Here is a 20,672-nt window from a genome sequence, read left to right as displayed (position 1 = left end):
GCTCCTTCATCTATCAAGGTTAGATTGATGTCCTTGCACTTGAAATCTGCCTCATACATGTGAAACAAAATGTAGTATTCAAGATTAACAAGAGGAAATGAATAAAAGTTTGATTTTCAGATCAATTGGGCTATGATTTAATAAAAGAAAATCTTATTTTTCAAGGTGAAAAATAAATTACAACATTTCCTATCTATGTTTGCATGGTAAAAGTAGCTTCCTTTACCTTGCAACATGTAACTGTTATAAGATTTTAATACAAGACATGACTTTATAGATGTTTTTTGAACTTTCTAAAGGGACTGTGTGAAGATTTATTTTTTCTTATGGTCTTTGAACGTCTCACTGTTTCAATATGCTTCAGCCATGCAGCCGGACCAGGACCAGGACCAGGACCAGCCACGCTACGTGATTGACAGGCCGGCGTACAACCTCCCAGACTTCGACAGGGAGTTTGACAGGAAGAGTCGACAGTTCCCCGTTGGAGAGAAAGTAAAGAAAGTCTTCAGGTGCAGAATTAGACAATCTTACACTGCACAGTCAAACATTAGCTGCAAGTCTTCTACCGCCTCATATCACAGACACAGTCTCCACCTCTGACAGGCTCTGTGTGCTGTGATCAAACGCTGCAGTCCCCTGTAGCTACGACTCCAAACAAACTTTAGACACACCAGTTATGGACTTTTTTTTTTTTCTGAAAATGTTCTAAGTAACAACAACAGCAACAAAAAGCAGCATTTTCAAAGAGTTTCTCCTGTTTGTTTCTGTCAGATGTTCTGTGCAGAGACTGAAGGGTTTATTACTGCGGCATCTGCCCGTGCTGAGCTGGCTTCCCAAGTACAAAGCCAAAGACAACCTGCTGAGTGATGTCATCAGCGGTGTCAGCGCCGGCACCATCCAGGTTCCCCAAGGTCAGTCAGTCCTCTCCTGCAGAGTGAAGCAAGTTGCAGCTGCAGCACTGGCTTCACTATGAAACATGGTTTTATGTGTGTGTGTTATATGATCCTGATTTATTTGATTTTTTATACTTATTCTTTATTATATTTCCTTACATCCACTTTTTTAAATATACACAGTTGTAATAATTTTGTTTTTAGACACATTCCTCTTTTTATTCCTATTTATTCACATCAGTTGTCACCTTTGATCAAGTACAACGATTTCATCCTGAGTCCCAGTTCCCAGTTTTGAGAAGATATCAGGAATAAATCACATTGTCATAATCATTTCATGACAAGAGGCAAAAAAGATAAAATAAAATCCAACTTTATTGGCAACAATACTGTGCAAAAGTTTTAGGCACTATAAATAATTGATTATCGGGGCTATACCATCTATTGCAGGACTCAGTCTTCTTGTGAATTAAAAACAGTTATTCTTGACACTGGCTGTAATTTTTGGGTCATTGTCATTCTGCAGAATAAATATGGGACCGATCAGAGGCCTCTCTGATGGTGCTGCATAATGGAGAAGAATCTAAACTAATCTGAAGTGCCTAAAACCTTTGCACAGTTCTGTGTATATAAAAAGCAAAAATACTAAAGAAAGTCAGTCAACCTAGGACCAGGTGCAAAACGCTGCAGCTCCTTAAAGACAAAAGAGGATTGGCTTTGCTAAACCTCGTGGAGTAAATCTGTGCTGCACAAATCAGAGGAGTATTTTTCAAAATGGAAAAGTATAAAAATAGAGCAGGCGGACGTTGAAGTATGAAACTTGATAGCATATAAAGGCCTACTGGGAATATGAGGTAACCAATTGGATGTAATAACCAAAACTACAATTGAAATATTGAATACTGTTGTTGAAAGGTATAAACTGGAGAATGAGATAAAGAATTTGAGTTGGTTTGCATTTGACGATAGGTTTATACCTGGGATAAATGATAAAGGTATTAAACAATGGGCGACAAAAGGGATCACGGCAATATGTACAATGGTTGAACGGGGTAAGCTGCAGAGAGAAAGAGATAAAAACTGACATTGATAATGAAGTTGTTGAGGTATTTCGGAGAGCTTATGAAGGTAAAAAAAAAGGTAAAATGCAGAGTAAACTCAGTTCAATAGAAGTTTGATGTCATGTAGAAAGTCTTCCTCTCTTTATATCAAAGAAAAATGGGAAAAGGAATTGAAAGATAACTGAGGAAGTGTGGTTTAATATTTGTAAAACACAGTGCACGTCCACTAGCTCCAGGATTTGGAGATAATTCAACTGGAAGAATATGGTCCGATTTTTTATAACTTTTTATAACTGACCATACACACATATTCTGGCCCTGCCAAAAGTTAAAAGGATCCTGGGAGGGGTTTACAATAAGTAATAGGATATGAGATACTGAAACGTGCAAGATACTGTACTTGGGGAATTTATCTTGTTGAATGCATCTTGTTAAAGTGCTGCTATTAGCCAGTAAAAAAACAAAACAATTATGAGAATGTGGCACAAAGTAGACAATGCAATGGATGTGCACTGTGAGACGACAAGAGACACAATTTGAAGATAAATGTGAAAAAATGGACTGATTATAGAAGACGAGAAGAGGACATCACCATTGCCACTGAACAATAAGGACATTAATATAAGGATGAGTGTTTAACTATGTACGTATGTATGTGCCCTTCAACTTCAACTTCAACTTTTATTCATTATGTCCCTCAGGGGGCCAATTAGTTTTGCAGTAGACAAGGACATAGAAATAACACAAACCCTGTAACAGACACATGCAATAGAACAAACCACAGTATCATCAACACAGGAATGGTGACAACCACAAATCAACAATAGAAAGATGAATGACAGTTGTACAGTAGAATCAATGCCTATATAAATATAAAGTGCAAAACCACTGCATATGTAAAAGTAAGGTGCAAGAACACTGAATGCATATAGCACTGCCAGGTAAGAGATGGCTAACTCCTCCCCTCGAGTTTAACCCTCCTACTGTCCTCCTGGGTCAAGGAAGGAAGGAAGGATAAAGGGATAGAAGGAAAGAAGGACAAAGGGAAAGAAGGAAGGATAAAGGGATAGAAGGAAGGAAGGAAGGACGAAGGGAAAGAAAGAAGGAAGGAAGGCAGGTAGGACGAAGGGGAAGAAGGAAGGAAGGAAGGACAAAGGGAAAGAAGGAAGGAAGGAAGGATAAAGGGATAGAAAGAAGGAAGGAAGGACAAAGGGAAAGAAGGAAGGACGAAGGGAAAGAAAGAAGGAAGGAAGGCAGGTAGGACGAAGGGGAAGAAGGAAGGAAGGAAGGACAAAGGGAAAGAAGGAAAGAAGGAAGGATAAAGGGATAGAAGGAAGGGAAAGAAAGAAGGAAGGTAGGACAAAGGAAACGATGGGAGGATAGAAGGAAGGGAAAAAGGAAGGAAAAATAGATGGAGGGAGGGAACAGACCAGGTCAACTGGATCAAAAGAGGAAGGAAGAAGAAGTAAGGACGAAGGGAAGGAAGGAAGGAAAGAAAGATGCAAGGGAAAAAGGATTGTGGAAAGAAGGAAGGGAGAAAGGAAGGAAAGAAGGAAGGATGAGGAAGTGAACAGACTGGGCCAATTTGACCCAGAAGGACAACAGGAGGGTTAAGATGGAGATGGCTGCAGGGACACTGTAATTCAATCAATATAAACTTTATTATCCCCGCAGGGAAATTTGTCATGGACAGTCATGTGCCACAAGTTTCTGCAATTACATAAATACACAAAACAGATAAAAAACCAGTACATTCGACATTCCTCACACAGTTCTCGCATACACATGATTCTCACATTCGCACAGATAAATATAAATATGGTAGATAAAAAATACTGATGAGAGACTATTAAAAACTCAAATAAAGTGCAGGAGTGTCTAGCGCAATAAAAGGATTTAAAAAAAGTACAATCTCAAGAGATGAAAAATAGGGATAACAACCCAATTAAGATTTAGCAGGTTTATTTAAGAGGGAAATGGATGTAGGGAGGAAACTGAGTTTGTATCGGTTACTTTTGCACCGGCTTACTCTATACCTTCTCCCTGACGGCAATAATTCATCTTCTGAATACAGAATGTGTGAGGGATCATTTAGAATTGTATGTGCCAGGTTCACCACGATGCCTTCGTAAATTGACTGAAGGGTCGGGTAGTCTTTGTTGCCAATTATTTTCATGGCCATTTTCACCTGTTTTTCACCTGTTTGTTGAAAGAAAAAATGTAAAATAAGTTATATAAAAAAAGAAAGTACATACATATGTTTATCGAGCTTCTCATCTGTTTATTTGACTGTTTTAAAAAGCTTTTTGTTCTGCTCCTTCCAGGCATGGCGTTCGCCCTGCTGGCAAACCTGCCCCCCGTCAACGGCCTCTATTCCTCTTTCTTCCCCCTCATCCCGTATTTCTTCATGGGCACCGCTCACCAGATGGTCCCAGGTAAATCACAGTGATTTATCTGCTGCCATTTTCTTTTTTTTTTTTCTTTAACAGGACGACAGTGACAAGTTGCCGGAGCTGCACGATGATGCAGATCAGCTGCTCTCAGCCCGCCGCCGTCTGCACAGGTTTTCAAAGTACAGCAAAGAAAATAGATGTGACACACACACACACACATCGCTGTCTATGTCTGCGTCTTGTCTTGTCTTGTGTCCAGGCACTTTTGCTGTCCTCAGCATCATGGTGGGGATCGTGTGTCTTCAGCTGGCCCCAGACTCAGACTTCAGTCACTTCAATGCCACTCGTAATGCTACACAAGTGGACACGGAGAGGATGAACGAGGTCCGACTGGGGATTTCTGGAACTCTGGCCTGCCTCACTGCCATCATACAGGTATCTGGATGATTGACAGCTCAGCCCTGTGAATTATGAAGGAATGAGATGAGCAGATAAAGGGATAGTTCAACATTTTGGCAAATTGGCCCATTGCCATAATCCCTATAGTCATAGCAGTAGGTTCGTTACCTTTACTTGTCGGTGCAAGCTGTTTTTAGAACGGCGGAGCAGAGCCGTGAGCTGCTCAGAGCTACGCTACGGAGTCTAATGGGATTTCTTGGTTTCTCTTGATCAAACTCATCAAATAAACAATCCAACAACTCCAAAACGCTCTGGTGGACAAGTTGTGACCTGCACATTCACCACGCTATGAGATAATAACAGAACGTTACCAGACAGAGTTGTTTTAGAGGTAAATTCATGCAAAACAGCTGATGCGCGTTGCCTTCAGGGACAGTTTTTCAGCAAGCAGTCTCTGAATTTATGTCTAAAACAACTCCGTCTCATAACGTTCTGTTATTAACTCATAGTGTGGTGAATGTGCAGGTCACAACTTGTCCACCAGAGCGTTTTGGAGTTGTTGGATTGTGTATTTGATGAGTTTGATGAGGGAAACCAAGAAATCCCATGAGCCTCTGTTGTGTAGCTCTGAGCAGCTCGCGGCTCTGCTCCGCCGTTCTAAAAATAGCTTGCACCGACAAATAAAGGTAACGAACCTACTGCTAAAACTATAGGGATTATGGCAATGGGTCAATGTGCCAAAATGTTGAACTATCCCTTTAAAGTGTTACCTGCCCATGTCCACATGCAGATCGGCCTCGGCTTCATGCAGTTTGGGTTTGTCGCCATCTACCTGTCGGAGTCCTTCGTCAGAGGCTTCATGACCGCTGCAGGGTTACAGATCCTCATCTCAGTGCTCAAATACATCTTCGGCATCAATGTGCCTCCTTACAGTGGACCGCTGGCTGTTGTATATGCAAGTATCTGCGTTCATACATTTGTTATACAGAGAAACACAAAATAGTTTGGTGGTTAATCTGCTAATAAAATGTGTCTTTTTTGTTTTTCATTCTATGTCACAGACTCTCATAGATATTATCCGTGGGCTTCCTGACACCAACGTAGCGTCGTTAGTGTTCGCTCTGGTCAGCAGCGTAGTTCTGATTATCGTGAAGGAGCTGAGTGCACGCTACCGCCACAAACTGCCCTTTCCCATCCCCATGGAGATCGTAATTGTGAGTTGTTTATCCGTTACCAAAGGGACACAGACAGGAGTGCAGTTCTTATTTTGTTTTCAGTCCCATGTAGCTGTGGGACAGATTTCTTTTGCAGTTTGTTTATAATATCAAATATTAACAGTATATATTTTTTATTTTTGGTAACACTTTATAATAAGTACACACTATTAAGCATTAGTTTAGCATAAAAAAATACTGAATTCTTCATTTATGATGCATGAATACTCATTAGTATGTCGTTTATAAATACAGTTAGTGCTTATCAATGACTTACGGCTTATCAACTACATCGTAATGGGTATTCATGTGTTATAAATGATGAATCAAGTATTAAATTCTTAATGTTACCTTTTTTTTTTTTTACTTTTTATAGTGAAATACAAAACAAACAACATAGTGAACATACAACGGTGTATGTACAACGTGTGAACAAGGTGTGTGTGTGTGTAATTCAGGTAATATAAATGGTGGTTATAGTAGTAACAAAGAGAGAAATTAATGAATAATAATAGTAATATCAGTCATATATATATATATATATATATATATATATATATATATATATATATATATATATATATATATATATATATATATATATATATATATATATATATTATATTTATTTATAGAATTTTAGTAATAATTCAAAGTAATAGTTCTGACAGCAATAGCTAGACAGAAATAATAATAGTGATAATAACAGCAATAATTCTACAAATAAGACAGAAAAATTAGAACAAAGGATGAAAGAAGGATGTGGGAGGGGGAGGATGGGGAAATCTTGAATGGAAAAAATGAATTAAATTATGAGAGAGGGGGGAAAATGAAACAAAGTAAATAAAAATAAATAAAATGGGGCCAGTTTGTAAGATGTCACATTGACAAGACGCCTCTGATCCATTGAAATATAACAGTATAAATGTGATAGTAGTGATAATGGTGATAAAACTTCCCAGGTGGTGGTAGCAACAGCTGTCTCCGGCCCTCTGCATCTACCTGAGCTCTATCACATGGACGTAGTCGGGGAAATCCCTCTGGGGTAAATATCAGTATACCGTATTCATCATTAATGGCTGCCGGTTCATTCATTGAAATCCCTTTTTACTACACTTTTTTTTTTACTATTCCTTTTAGCTTTTTTTTTTGTCTCTCATTTTCCAGTTTCCCAGCTCCGACCCTGCCAACAGTAAGTCAGTGGGATGACATGTTGAGCACAGCCTTCTCCCTGGCAATCGTCGGGTATGTCATCAACTTGGCAATGGGCAGGACGCTGGCGGCCAAGCACGGCTACGACGTGGATCCCAACCAGGTAGAAAAAAACACTTCCTATTTTTCAAAAAATGTGTATTTAAATCCATTTTTGTAAACAACGCTGCGTGTTCTCGTACAGGAGATGTTGGCTCTGGGCTGCAGCAATTTCCTCGGGTCCTTTTTTAAGATCCATGTGATCTGCTGCGCCCTGTCGGTGACGCTGGCTGTGGACAACGCTGGGGGATCATCACAGGTGTGTGTGTGTGTATGTGTGTGTGTGATTATATTTAGTCTTGCATGTAATTTAATGCACTACAAGGAAATAACAAGACAACTGCACCTGCGTCCTCCTGTAGTTTGCCAGTCTGTGTGTGATGCTGGTGGTAATGGTTACCATGCTCGCGCTGGGAGCGTTCCTCAAACCACTTCCAAAAGTAGGTGGACGTACTGTAAACGTACGGTTCTACTGACACAGACCGTGAATTATACACAACATTTAAATAGAGGTAAGAGGAAGGTCTTGGCATGATTAATAATTCATGTTTCCTCTCTCAGTCGGTGCTCGGAGCCTTAATTGCAGTCAACCTGAAGAACACACTCCTACAGCTCTCTGATCCCTATTACTTATGGAAGAAGAGCAAATTAGACTGTGTAAGTCAGAGTGATGCCTTGAATGCAATATTACAGCGCAATACATTATTTTTTTTTCTATTTTTTCCTCCCCATATTCTGTATTTTCTTTTTCCAGTGTGTGTGGGTTGTTTCGTTCTTGGCCACGTTCTTTCTAAGCCTGCCATACGGAGTCGCTATCGGAGTGGGCTTTTCCATCCTGGTTGTGATATTCAAGACACAGTTGTAAGTAAACTCGGTGTTATAAATGCTTTATTTGAAACAATGCAGCAGAGAAACAAGCATATTAATAGATAACTCCTTTTTATAATGTGTTCCTGTAGTCGTAATGGATCAGCAGTGGTCCAGATTATGGATACAGACATCTACAAAAATCCAAAAGTGTACACTAAGGTATGAAAAGGAGATATTTTGTGTGTGTTTTTTGTCATTATATATGAAGAAAGTGGACCTGCAACTTATTTTCTTTTTGTAATAATTACACAGGTTGTGTCAATAACAGGTGTGAAAATAGTGAATTATTGTTCGCCGCTCTATTTCGCAAATGCTGAGATATTTCGCCAGAGGGTCGTCAAAAAGGTACAGTGGATAAATTACCTCATTTAACTTCAACCCACCTTCACTGAGTGTGCTCATGCAGTGTGAGTGTTTACATAGGTGTGTTTGTGTCTAGACGGGGCTGGATCCCGGAAAACTTATTCTGGCCAAGAGGAAGTTTTTAGAGAAAGAACAGAAGGAAAAAGCAAAACAGGAGAAGAAGGACAAAGGGACGAGGATGAGGATGAGGAGGAAACCGAGCTCGTTGGTAACCATGAAGGTTCAGGTGGGGATCAAGGATTCAACTCACATGACACACACATAGTTACATTTTTTACCCTATTCACCTGTAGTGTCTCCCCTAAAATATGACTAACACATCACCATGAAACTTCCCAAGTTTATCACTTCGATTAAGACAAATATTTTTTGTATTACAACTTTTGTCCAATTTCATGTTTAAATGTAAAGGAGGACATATCTAATGAAATATACGCTAATTTGCATACATTTCCAGAACCGAAATCTGAACAATGGATAAAGCCACTTTCAAAATTCTTGTTTTATTTTGTTGACATATAAGAGTCAGACGGTTTTACAGTGGGGATTGTGGATATCTCTTTTTATCACTCTGTAAATGAGAAAATACTGTCACCAGCCCTAAAAAAAATCTAATTTCGCCCTGTTTTTAGGAATAAAATGTTGTATAAATCAGGCTGTGATTGATGTATCAACAAACCCCTCTGTAAAAACCTTCAGAATATAGACAGGGATACAACTGGAAGGTTTGGTGTCTGTAAGTGTTGCTGAAGTGGAGATTTCAGGCTCAGAGGCTCATTTTGAGAAAACGGCCTTTAAAGACGTGTACTGTAAAATTCCATAGATTGTTAATGTAAATCGTACTTTTACAATGGGTTGCAGATACGGAGGAAATTACCATTTTTGGAGCCTACATCATTGTTCAGGAGAGAGAGCTTTACAATGATACCTGACATGACATGGGTCAGACAATAGGCACAGCACAGTACATGTCACAGTAGCTGTTAACTTTTGGTGAATTTAGGAGAAATCTACTGACGAAAGAGACAAAATGAAGTGAAATAACCACCTTAATGTGGATTTTCTACCATTTCTTTCAACTTTTCTTAAATAATACATGTTAAGGAAGAAGAATAGCCCAAAATCTCAATCAAAAATTGATCAGTGCATGAAAAAACAGTGTTTTTCCCTGTAGTGTCTCTCCTTAATCTCTCTTCTGTGTGTATCTCCTCTGACTTCAGACCATATCTAAGCTTGAGCTGCAGAACGACTTTGACGTGATCGACGCCAGCAGCGGCAGCAACAAACCTGACGCTCCCACCAGCTACGTCAACTTCCACTGTGATGACAGCGAGCAGGCGCCGGACGCAGAACCACCCAGCCCCTCTGGTCTCACTCTGGACTCTCAGCCCGTGCCCTTCCACACGCTCATCCTCGACCTGGCAGGGGTCTGCTTCATGGATCTGATGGGCATCAAAGTATTGATAAAGGTCAGAATGTGTTTTGCTCTGCTAATAAAACTAATAGGTCTCTTTGTAAATACTTTTACTATGAAACCGTTTAAAGGGATAGTTAAACATTTTGGTAAATTGGCCCATTGCTATAATCCCTATAGTCATAGCAGTAGGTTTGTTACCTTTAATTGTCGGGGCAGGCTATTTTTAGAACGGCGGAGCAGAGCCGCGAGCTGCTCAGAGCTACACTACAGAGGCTAATGAGATTTCTTGGTTTCCCTCATCAAACTCATCAAATACACAATCCAACAACTCCAAAACGCTCTGGTGGACAAGTTGTGACCTGCACATTCACCACACTATGAGATAATAACACAACGTTACCAGACGGAGTTGTTTTAGAGGTAAATTCATGCAAAACCGCTGATGCACGTTGCCTTCAGGGGCAGTTTTTCATCAAGCAGTCTCTGACCTCAAAACAACTCTTTCTCGTTACGTTCTGTTATTATTTCATAGCGTGGTGAATGTGCAGGTCACAACTTGTCCACCAGAGCGTTTTGGAGTTGTTGGATTGTGTATTTGATGAGTTTGATGAGGGAAACCAAGAAATCCCATGAGCCTCCGTAGCGTAGCTCTGAGCAGCTCGCGGCTCTGCTCCGCCGTTCTAAAAATAGCTTGCACCGACAATTAAAGGTAACGAATCCATTCCTGAAACTATACGGATTATAGCAATGGGCCAATTTGCCAAAAATGTTGGCAGGTATTTAAGGATAAGAATAAGAAACAATTTTCAGGGTTCAATCAACAAAACTCTTCATAACTAATAGCTATTAAATGTAGTAGTAATAATGAATAATTATAATAATGATATGTTGGTGTCAATGCAAATTTCCTGTATGAAGTTGTTTATTATTAACTCAAATTTAACATGTGATTTAATTATCAAAGATATGTTAAATATTTTGCTTTTATTAGTAAAATGATAATCCACATAGTATATAGTTCATCATCTTTATTAGATTTCCCATATCTCTAATTGTTAGCTAGAATTTGGTGCAAAGTGACATATTATCTCTTCCAAAACGAATTATTTCACCTAACATTACAGCTGGAGCTTTACATGTTCAGATTATGGTTAACTGACATAAAATCTAACATGAATAATAATATGAAAGTCTAATTTTCCATTTAAAATGATGTACCTGCTAATATTCAAGCGAAAGAAACGAAACTCTTGTTAAATTACCGGAGAAATGTAGAAAATTGAAGTGCATAAAAAATTAAATGAAACAAGTGCAGCTACTAACCAGGATTAGAGTAAATTGGGTTAGTGCAGATGGCTTTGGCACCGGGCTGCAGCTCTGCTCTCCAGTCGCTGGCAGGTCAGAGAACCTCTTAGTCATAAAAGCTTCTGCTCTCTGAACAAATTCTTGCTAATAGCTTGTTGAAACATTTGTGGCCAAAGGTTATTTGATGTGGATTTAAACCCCGGAGTTTCCTATTGACCCTTTTTTATGAGAGAATTAATGGTGTGGCTGTGTTCGATTACAGTTTGTCCAGCATGTGTATGAACGAATGAATGAATGAAGCTTGTTTCTTTTATTTCCCCAACACACAGATGAACTCAAGCTATGCAGCACTGGGCATAAAACTGTACCTGGCTGGAGTACAAGGTAAAGACTTCATTGATTTTAGGTGTAGTCACACGTTTTTGTTCTCCTGAAAAGTTGGCAGTATTTCACACAGTGGCAAGAAAAAAAGTATGTGTGTGAAACCTTTGGAATAACCTAGTTTTCGTTTCCCAAACAATTCAACCTTAGTTTCATCAGTCCACAAAACAGTTTCCCAGTAGAGTTGTGGAGAGTCAAAGTGTCTCTTTGGCAAACTACAGACGTGCAGTAACGAGTTTCTTCTGAAGTCTTCAGTATGCTTTTCTTATGAATACTAATATACAACTATAAGTACTTTGAAATAAAATATACTTAGTAAAAGTATATTGTAGAACAATTTAAAACAGACTTACAGTAAAGTACATTTTAAATAAGTGTATCTAAGTTCACTTCCAATGAAGTGCAAATGAAGTGCACTTTAATAAAGTATATTAACCGTATATTACAAATGACTCAAAAATATGTACTTATCTACTACTATAAGTGCTTTATAATAAAGTATACTTTTTAAAAGTATACTTTATTAACTTAATCAAATATATTTCAAAGTACACTTTCTGTAAGTATATATTAAATATACTACAAATTAAGCACAAAAAGTAAAAATATATTTTTAATATAATTAAATGTAATACTTTTTCACCTGGGTTTAGCTGTTACTCCAGGTTTTTTTTTTTTTTTTTTTTTTTTTTTTACCTCACTGAGCATCCTGCGTCGTGCCTTTCGGTGTTAGCTTGGCCACCTACTAAATGGTCTGTATTTGTAGACAACTTGTCTTAATTTAGACTGGTGAGTCTTTGAGGTGACTCTGTAACCCCTTTCAGTTTTATGCAGCTCTTCAATTCTTGACCCTAGATCTCTGATCTGCGAGGCATGGTTCACATCAGCATATACTTCTTGTGAATGGCAAACTTAAAAAGATTTTTATAGGTCAAAGTGGCTCTAAACCTTTTGGCCTCAATTTCGTTTCATTGTTTGGACTCTAGGTTTCATAACGCCTCACTCTAAGCAGCCTAAGGGTTTACTTTTTCCACCAGCGCTGTGCCTTTTTAATGTATGTGTTCACTAACAACATGCAATATTAAAATTGTTTGTGTGCTATTAGTTTAAGCACATTGTGTTTGTTTATACTTAGATGTAGATTCAATCACAATTTATGACAATTTAATGCAGAAAACTTGGTAAATCCAAAGGGTTCACATACTTTTTCTTGCCACTGTATACTCATATATAAAGGGGATGATCCACAGTAATGGTAGTCTATTGTGATTGATTACTTTAAAGCCTCAAATCTGTGTTTTCTGTTTTCCCCCTGCCAAACAAACACTGTTGTCAGTGCGTTTCTCTTTAAATACCAAATGAATGTCAGGCAAAATGAGTTTCACTGTGCGTGCAAGTCCTTGTTTGATATTTGTTGTCTTGCCGCCTGCAGCCCAGGTGTATGAGGAACTGCAGGCTGGAGGAGCTTTTGATAAGGGGAATATTTCCCCCGGTAATCTCTTCCTTTCCGTCCATGATGCCGTTCTGTTTGCTCAGCACACCTCCGGTGAGAGGCGAGTCTCCCTAAAGGTATACAGGCCCGGCTGCAAGGAAATAACGTTATCATACAAATCCTTCTCATAACATCACATACAAACACCTGCTGTTCAAAGGTTCTGGGGTTATGGGTGAGAGATTAAGAAGAACTACAATAGTATGATTTATTTTCTAAGTAAGAAATTCCTCCTCTTCTTCTTCTGTTTTTTTTTTTTTTTTAAATAGCACAGCTTTTTGTCACCTTATCAGGTCCTACAAGGGTAAACAGAATATCACAGTGGCTCGTGCGACACAGTGAGTGCAGCCACAAACACAGTTGTAAGTTACACCAAGGTCATGCAGCATAGTGAGCGTGCACACTGAGTAAAGCTACTTCATGAAAGGTACAAGGAGTATGTGTCACTGCTGTAAACCTGAGAATAGGTCGGCTTTGTTTTAAAGGTAAAAATATATTTAAAATACAGGTTGTATCCCTTCACAGTTATCTTTAACACACAGGTCAAAAGTCAAATATTGTACACTTTTCCACTGCCTCTTTCCTCACTGAATAAAAATGCAGCAGATCCAATCCAATCCATTTTATTTAAAGCACAATTTTAAATAAACACAAAGGTTTCCTAAGTGCTATACAGTAAAAATAAAAACCATAAAACATAATAAAAAGACAAAATACTAAAGATAAAAGGAACAATTAAACATTTCAGGTGAGCACTTGTGAGAGATTGACGACTTTGTTGTTGTGACATCACAAAGTTACAGACGTCCTCATGGAAACTGCCATAAAGTCATCTTTCTATCATACTTAGTAAATTGAATCAATCAATCAATAAAGTATGGTATAGATTCAATATTAGCTGTCATACACATGTTAAGAACAACAAGGCAACAAAATGCTAATTGCATCCAACCAGAGTGCATACACAGTATAATAAATAGCATACATTCAATACGTGCAAAGAGATGATATATAAATATAATATAAGTGTCTTTTTTTATATACAGATGTGCTGTGTGATTATACAGTAGTGCAATGATACAGATTTGAGTTGAGCAGCGAGACAGCAGTGGAAAAAAAGCTGTTCCTGAACCTGGATGTTTTTTTATAATGAAAAAAATACGTGGAAACCTCAATTTACCGTAGCATATTCTATCTCTTTAAAGTCATGCCACAGTCTTGTGTTTTTAATGTATGTATTTATGTTTATGTATGTTCACTTTGTTTGCAGCAGGAAGAGACAGCGAAAGAGGAACATGGTTTTAGCATTAACGAGGAGATGGATTTGGAGCAGGTGTGTACTAGTTTGAATTACATATATTCTACCCACATGTGTTTATTTATCATCATGAAACCATTCATCTAAATCTAACAGCAGTTTCACTTTTTATAGGAAATGTTTTGAGCACTGACTGCTCCAGTGGAGACGAGCAGAGAAGAAAAGGCTAAAAATCAAAAACGATAATCCTCAGGGTCACTGTAATTGATGGAAATGTATTGTTGCCAAATTCCTTTTTTTCAATCATCCAAATAAAATGTTTAACTTTGTATTTGTGTGCACGGGAATCAGTACTTGACTCCGCTGACAGGGGGCGGTACAGACCAGCACAAGAGATGACAACGAGCGAGGCGGCAGCGAGCAGATAATGAGGGAAACTCTTAAAGTCTGAGTTCGTACAGGCCTCACACTAGTGACTGCAGACTGTGAACCTGCTGAGTGCGCAGTCCTACTACACAAGTGGACCTGTAATTAACTGACTAATGTGTACGGCCACAGCTGTGAGTCCCCGTGGAGAGCAGAAAAAGGCTAGAACACGAACAAATTGCATCAGCAGATTTGAAGCTTTGTCGTCTTCTAAACTCCATTTAGCTTCCACAGTCTGCATCATTTCCCTCCCCCCTGAAAAAGAAGGAAGAGAATGAAGCTACAACAACCAAAATAACCCTTGTAATTGTTGCCAGCAGCAGCAGCAACAGCAGCAACAGCAGTGGAGAGAGTGTAACAAAAAAGAAATAAGTGGGCCAGCTTAGCTAACTTGTGTTTGTGTTGTAGCAGGTGCTCAGAGGCCTGTGGTGTGTGGTGCCTTGCAGCGGCGGGGAGCTGACAGTGCTGCTGCTGGTGGTGGTGTTGGTGTCTTGTGATGCATGAATGGATTTATGGAGCTATTAAGAAATCATCCTAAGGTATTCTGGCACGCATCTGCTATTCTGCTTCTCTCCTCTCCTCTGCAGCAATTTGGCACCACAAGTGATTACAAGGTTTCTATGGCCATCAGCTTTAATTTGGAGCTCTGGGAAAGTCTCTCATCACTTAATGTGGGTGTGTGTTTGTGTGTGTGTGTATGTGTGTGTGTTATGTTTAATTTCATCACCTGCAGCTCATCCTTCTCTTTCTTTTTCTCCCTCATTGTTTCCTTAAAGCTCTTTCTTTGAGTCTGATTTAATGAATGTGAATTTGGGGAAAAATCATGTTTTCATCTGTTGCTCTGCTGCATCAACATGACTGACTTCACATGCTCACTCCTACTTATATATAAATATACTCACGACCCATACTAATCACTGAGCAGATTTTCAGTATGAAGTGTGTTTTACATCGGAGAAGTGTCAAAATGAAGTGTATACTTAAAACAGTAAGTAGGCTACATGCTAAAATAAAGCCCTCTTCTTGGAGTATGCTGTTGACACTACAATTACGCAGTTCAACACACAAAGACACTTATTTATTTTTACCACAGCCAAACAGCTGACTCATATATTATAACATTTCCTGTTAATACTTTACATAATGGTGAAGTATGAATATTTTATATTAAAGCCAGGACAAAAGGTGTTTTATACACAGTTGGGAAATATTGGATAAGACACGATTATCTCTACATCAAACAATCAATCAAGCTTTATTTGTAGAGCACTTTTCAGACAAAAAACGCAGCCCGACTTGCTTTACATGACAAAATAATAAACAAAAAATGACATTTATGCACGTAGACACACACAAACATTTAAACACACAACAATTATTAGAAACACTGAAGAATAATTTGTAATGGGGAAATATACACTACACACAAAAAGTTAGGGATATTCGACTTTGGGGTCAGAGATATTATTTAATTTAAGTAGAAGTATGTAATGGTAATTTCTTCATCTCAAACAATGTATTGAAACAAAAGCTAAAGACAGTGGTTGGTATACCATAATAAAACATGACTGTTTCAATACGAACTGTCATTGAACCAGAGGATTTAGTGGTGGATTCATGGATCAGACACTTGGTGTTATGATGTTTGTGGTTAATCACCTAGTTAGAAAACAGCATGTTGTTGTTATAAGGACTGAAACACTGAACAGTTGGACATTCAAAACTTTAGAGAAGGTTACATTAAGTTCACCTCTGAAGGTTATAGTGCATCTGAAATTTCATCCAAGCCCAGTTTTCAGTTTCAGTTTTATTTATTTTTTAAAAATGGGAACAATACTGTATATTGATGAACCCTGTTGATGTGGGATTGTAGCCAAGTGGCTAATTTCCATCCCCAGTCCCATTGGCAGGTTGATGTTAGACATAAAAACAATGAAGATAAAAGCACAAGAGGCAGGACTACGACAATAGAACAATGCATCATGATAACACCTTGACATCTTACACAAACATAATGACATGAACAACATACAGTACGTATAAAAAGTAGTAAGGGGACCAAGAGATTACAGAACAGTTATAAAGTGCTACAGTTAATTAAAGTGCTATGTGCTAAAGTGACGAGTGCAAGGTTAAATTTATTCTGATTGCACAATGCCCCAATAAAGTGCAGGATTGACTTAAATTGCACCATGCCCATGGCACACGATTGCACATGCAGATGTGTGTCTAATACATTTGTATACATAAATGTATTATGTACACACTATTGTATGGAATTGAGATACATGTATCCCTAACTTTTTGTGAGTAGTGTACATATATAGTGTTTCAACAATTATAGTACAGAATCAGTTACACTGAAGTTTATTTAACCCGTATATTCCCAGCCATCACTGTCAGGCCGCCCGCTGTCACTCACCACCTCTAAGCTCCCTCATTACATCGTATTCTTTTCATTTATCTAAAATTTACTTTTGGCTTTGGCCTGTTTTGCTTCTTCTTTTTTTTTTGAATTTGACCTTCTCGTTTCTGTGCAATACAATTATCCGTTATCAGCGGGGCTATAGGTAGTCAGAGAAACCAACCCCCCAACCCCAACCTCCTACCCCACACCCCCTAACCTTTCTGTAGGTCAACCGGCGATTACATTGAATTATGAAATGCTTCTAGCTAAATCCTTTTTCATGAGATACCGTTACAATGGACCGGCTTCTCAATCCCTGTAATTGCGAGTTCACATAAAAATTAATTTTACACCCCTTGCACATTCATTGACCATGATGGTTTAATTAACAAGGTCCCCTTTTTAGAAATTTGAAACGGAGAGATTTATGTATTAAATTTGTTTACACGCCCAGTGGTTTCATACTATTGAGACTAATTGCATGGTGTCAGAGGGTATCTCCTCGTTGAGTCATGGGACCTTGTCATTTAGTGCTCGCACTGCTTTTATCAGGAAAAAAAAAAAGCCGCCTCTGAGACAATATTCATCTCTCTGACCTTTTAAGAATCAAGATTTTAATTTGGAGCACTTTAATAAAGAGCAAAGGAAGTCAAATTATTATTAAAAGACTTCGGTGCAAGCCTCGCGAGAGTCGTCTCAGGAAATGAGGATGATAGAGCAACACCAAAAAAAAAAAAAAAAAAAAACACTTGTGGAAATTTAAATAATGGCTGTTTGACATTGATCAAGCGACAGCAGTTGGTGCTTTGCATATGCATTTCGCAGGGCCTGTGTTTGACGGGTGGAGGGATGGTGCAGGGTGTAGCGGGGTGGTGGGGGGGGTTTATTCTGCTTCATTAACACACCACTTTGCAGCCAGGGAATCATAAATCTCGATTGTGCAATGTCAGCAAATTGTCTTTGGACAGGGTTTATTTACAGAGTAGCTGAGGGCAAATCTGACCACTGATAACTGGTATTAATTAATGCTGTGTATTGTCTCTCCAGTTAGTTCACCCAGCAATTAAACGCACCAACAATGGAGCCTCCTCTGGTGATTAATTAAGGCATACATTTTATGGAGTCAGTATCTCTGGTTAATAATTTACATTCTGAATTAAGCCACAACACCAACGTCTGATGGAAACATAAAGCACCTGTTTTTGTTTTTTTTTGCTTTTCTCTTTAGCAACTTGTAGATGGAACAAGTTCTTTCATTTCACGCTGCCACATTTTTGCAGTAAAACCAATCACTGTGTTAATTATTTCCAAAGCTATTGACCTTTATGGAATGATATTAACTACAAACAGCCAGAGTTTGTGAAACTGCGCCGGCTGTAGTTTGTTTGTGTTTTTAATACATTATTTCTGTGGGAAGGTATTAATTTAAAGTTCACAAACCAGTGTCACAAACCAAGCTGAAACAAGTAGATAAAGCCTTTAGGAAGATAAACAAATTTGACCTTCCTTCTAAACACACCGTCAAGACAAAGATAGATTTGCAGCTATCGCGTAGGACACATTCGCGAAGTCGGTGTGTGTCATCGGTTTACTGTCTTATCAGCCTCATCAACTCATTAAACAGAGCGGCAGGTACTGTTTGCTCTCCTGTCTTCTTATTAGATAAAAACTGCAGCGTGATGACTGCAGATAGCGGCTCCTCACTGAGCCGTTGGAATATCAGCAGGGAAATTAGACAAGACAATGCAAAACAGCGCAGTGTGGTGCAACGCAAAAGGGAACTCATTAGAGCAGTGCAGCCTGGGAGGAAACCACATGATGCTTTGCAACATGTCATCAGGGGTGTTGTGAGTGTTATTACACAATCATAATTTGATATCTTGTGCAGGATTGCTTTATTAATTCTGAGCATCTTGCATGATATAGACACGGGCCAAGAAAGGGGTTGAAATGAGTGGATGAGCTTTGATGCAGTATGGTGACTTAAACCCAGGGTATTTGTCTGCTGATGGGGGCCCATCTGCACTGACACGATGTCAATATATAGCTGTGAATATATGATGATACCCATATGCATGTAAACATGTTTTTGCAGGAAAGCAGTGATGATTAGCCTAATGCACGGTATATAAGAGCCATCAGTCACATCCAGTCACTTCTTCACACTCCAACAGGCTCTATTAAAGTCAGGCTTGAGGAATTGAACTGTCATGAGAGCGGCCCCGTCTTGACAGCTGAGTAAGACTCCAAGGAACAAGACACCGGCCGTGTCTGAGTGTCTACAAATGTCTGTCAGATACAGAGCGGTGGTGGCGGCGGCGGCCGAGGCCATTAACAACACAAGCATTAGTGAAATTGACCCCTGCTTCAACTGAGTAATACATCAGAATCATTAACGCAAATTAACTTTGCAGCCAGCTCCACATGAAAGTGCCCCATGCTGTTCTCCATGCGATTCTCATTAACCTCAAAACAACACACACACACACACACACACACACACACACACACACACACACACACACACACACACACACACACACACACACACACACACACACACACACACACACACACACACAGGAAGTAAGGGAGGAAATGAAAGATGGATTTGGATTTCAGTAGGAAAATGTTCTCCAGACCAGCTTTGGTTCTTCTCTATTGCTCTCTACTGGTCCCATCTGTCTGTCTCTCTGTCTCTCTGTCTCTCTCTCTGTCTGTCTGTCTCTGTTTGTCTGTCTGTCTGTCTGTCTGTCTGTCTGTCTGTCTGTCTGTCTGTCTGTCTGTCTGTCTGTCTGTCTGTCTGTCTGCAGAGGAAACACTCCTGTGTGAAGAAGCTCAGAGGAGAAATCTCTCGCTTTCATCTCAATAAACAGACGAGCGGGGAGCAGGCAGCCGTTTTACTGCCTGTTTACCTCTCCATCATCACTCGCTTCTCATCGAGGGGAAACTTTAACTGTGCAGGTGATTATTAACTCTTTCTTTTTTAATTAGAACTAAATTAATTTTGTTTGTTCATTGGATGAGTGAAACATTTTAACAGCGATACATGATATTAAATTTCAGGACAGTCGATATTATAATAAACATGATCAGCCTTTTATCGCCTCTTTGTCTGTTGAAGTCATTAAGTTCATATAAACAAATATAATGTGGTATTTAAGTTCCACTTCAACGTGCTTTATTTCCTAACAGCCGAGAGTGAATTCAAGCATCTTCATGCACACCACTTAGGCTTATGAGGCGTTTTCCTGTTATTGTGACAACACTTGGTGTGTTTGGTGATTCAGTGCACCTGGAGCTCTATAAACAGCTGCTTAACTGCAACACATTATGACTACACACTCACCTCTCATGCATTTTAATTTTCAGTGACTGCCAAACTTCTCCACAGCTGATTTTAGCGGTAGAGCAATAAAACCGATGTGCAGTATATGTCAGTTTAAATAAAATAGTATGAAATACTACACACTAAAAGTGTGCTCCAGGAGTTGGCCAACTATACAGCCGACATAATGTATTTTTTAAAAAGATATTTATTG

At 38.9% G+C, this 20,672-nt stretch overlaps 1 protein-coding gene across 1 annotated transcript; it reads left to right on the top strand.

The window, feature by feature from the left end:
* Positions 1–366: 366 nt before the first annotated feature.
* On the top strand, positions 367–19,505 carry LOC310988145 (solute carrier family 26 member 9-like; the record flags this gene model as incomplete). The annotated part of the gene is made up of 21 exons (XM_083974657.1): positions 367–509; positions 772–911; positions 4,279–4,389; positions 4,607–4,782; positions 5,537–5,695; positions 5,808–5,960; positions 6,923–7,005; positions 7,128–7,275; positions 7,357–7,470; positions 7,574–7,651; positions 7,773–7,868; positions 7,966–8,072; positions 8,171–8,240; positions 8,334–8,426; positions 8,521–8,670; positions 9,665–9,913; positions 11,496–11,550; positions 12,980–13,116; positions 14,313–14,372; positions 15,311–15,394; positions 19,365–19,505. The coding sequence occupies 21 exons, from the start codon at positions 367–369 to the stop codon at positions 19,503–19,505; spliced, it is 2,547 nt and encodes an 848-aa protein (XP_083830783.1).
* Between the last annotated feature and the right edge of the window lie 1,167 nt (positions 19,506–20,672).

The sequence above is a fragment of the Trachurus trachurus genome, assembly GCF_905171665.1.
Source record: "Trachurus trachurus genome assembly, chromosome: 7".
Lineage (NCBI taxonomy): Eukaryota > Metazoa > Chordata > Actinopteri > Carangiformes > Carangidae > Trachurus > Trachurus trachurus.
The sequence above is the reverse complement of the archived record's forward strand: the minus strand, read 5'-3'. Positions and strand labels throughout refer to the sequence as shown.